The sequence below is a fragment of the Telopea speciosissima genome, chromosome 3 (assembly GCF_018873765.1).
Source record: "Telopea speciosissima isolate NSW1024214 ecotype Mountain lineage chromosome 3, Tspe_v1, whole genome shotgun sequence".
NCBI lineage: Eukaryota > Viridiplantae > Streptophyta > Magnoliopsida > Proteales > Proteaceae > Telopea > Telopea speciosissima.
Window position 1 is genome coordinate 51,210,970 of NC_057918.1, and position 1,376 is coordinate 51,212,345.

General features: G+C 40.3%; 1 protein-coding gene across 1 annotated transcript; it reads right to left on the reverse strand.

The window, feature by feature from the left end:
- Positions 1-380: 380 nt before the first annotated feature.
- LOC122655259 lies at positions 381-980 on the reverse strand. Its single transcript, XM_043849465.1, has one exon. The coding sequence runs from the start codon at positions 978-980 to the stop codon at positions 381-383; it is 600 nt and encodes a 199-aa protein (XP_043705400.1).
- Positions 981-1,376: the final 396 nt, after the last annotated feature.

The following is a 1,376-nucleotide window of genomic DNA, read 5'->3' on the forward strand; positions in this document are numbered from 1 at the left end:
GTAGTGGGAATATGCACTCCATTAAGCTCCATTAAGATAACGTCATTGATGGAAGGAATTATCGAAATGAGAGCCTTAAGGAGATTGGACTCCCTGGTTTTAAAAGATATACAACGTACAACCTATCCATCATGAGTAGTGTGACTAAAGTGAGAGACTTTTGAAAAACCAGAAGAAGTTCAAAGTAACTGCAATTGTGCTTCTTCATCAAAGGATCGACCAAGAACGATTGGAAAGGAATGGCGAATCTCGGTCCTAATGGTGGAGATATGTTCTGTGTACTCCGCCTTAATTAAATTAATCATTTTAAGAAGTATGCCTTTGCAATGGTAGGCAATGGATCCATAAGTAATATTTGGCTGTGAACAGCGGAGTAGGATTCACGTAAAACCTTGCAGAAAATCCATTAAGGAATTAGACTTGACATGGCCTTGAAGAGTGGCAGCAGTACCACAAGTACAAGTGGGCATAGCCCTATATGAAGAAAGCTCATCACGAAGACTTTTCAGTTTAGTATAATATGCAGAAATGGAGTCAAGACCCTGACTCAAAGTGGAGATGGACTTGCGGATTTCAAAAATCCATGGTGCATTCTTCTGGGAAAAATGATCATGGAGATCGAGCCAGGCATCTCGAGCAGAGTCGATCCAAAGTATGCTGTGAGCAATATTAGGAACAATGGAATGAAGAATCCAAGATCTCACCATGCTATTGCAGCGAGTCCAGTGCGAGAGATCAGTAGAATCAGAATCGGGTTTGGGCAAAGAACCATCAAGGAATTGCAGTTTATTCTTAGCCTCCAATGCCATGACCATGGCACGATGCCAGGTCGGGAAATTATCACCATTAAGGACAGGGGTGACAAGTGCAGTGCCTGGCTGGTCGGAGGCATGTAAGAAATATGGGGAATGAGTAGGTATTGCTGTGGTGGTGGGGGCAAGTATGGCCGTGGAGGTTGAAGATGAATCATCTCCAGGCATGATGAAGAGAAAAGAGAAAACCCAAAATCGGTTAGGTTGATACCATGTTAAGGAAATAACATAGAATATGGGATTTGAATTTGTGTGTGTATCTTATTGATATAATAGGCAACATACATACAAAGAATGCAAGGGTCAATCACCCAACAAAGATGGAAAGATCCTAATCTATTCCTATGATTATGATACAAAATCAACTATCCTAGTCATGAGATAGCTATGAAGACTCATATGGTAAGAGACTTGATGAGTATAACCATGTGCATATTTACAAAACTGCTAAGAAATTTTGAAATGTTAAACAAGATCCTTAAGCTAGAGTGGTGAAAGAGAAGCATGAATGGAGAATGATACACCTCAATTAGAGTTACGGCCTAATTCTTACATGAACAAAAA

Bases quoted from the DNA above. Each gene is read 5' to 3' on its own strand.
- LOC122655259 (XM_043849465.1), bottom strand. From the start codon at position 980: ATGCCTGGAGATGATTCATCTTCAACCTCCACGGCCATACTTGCCCCC.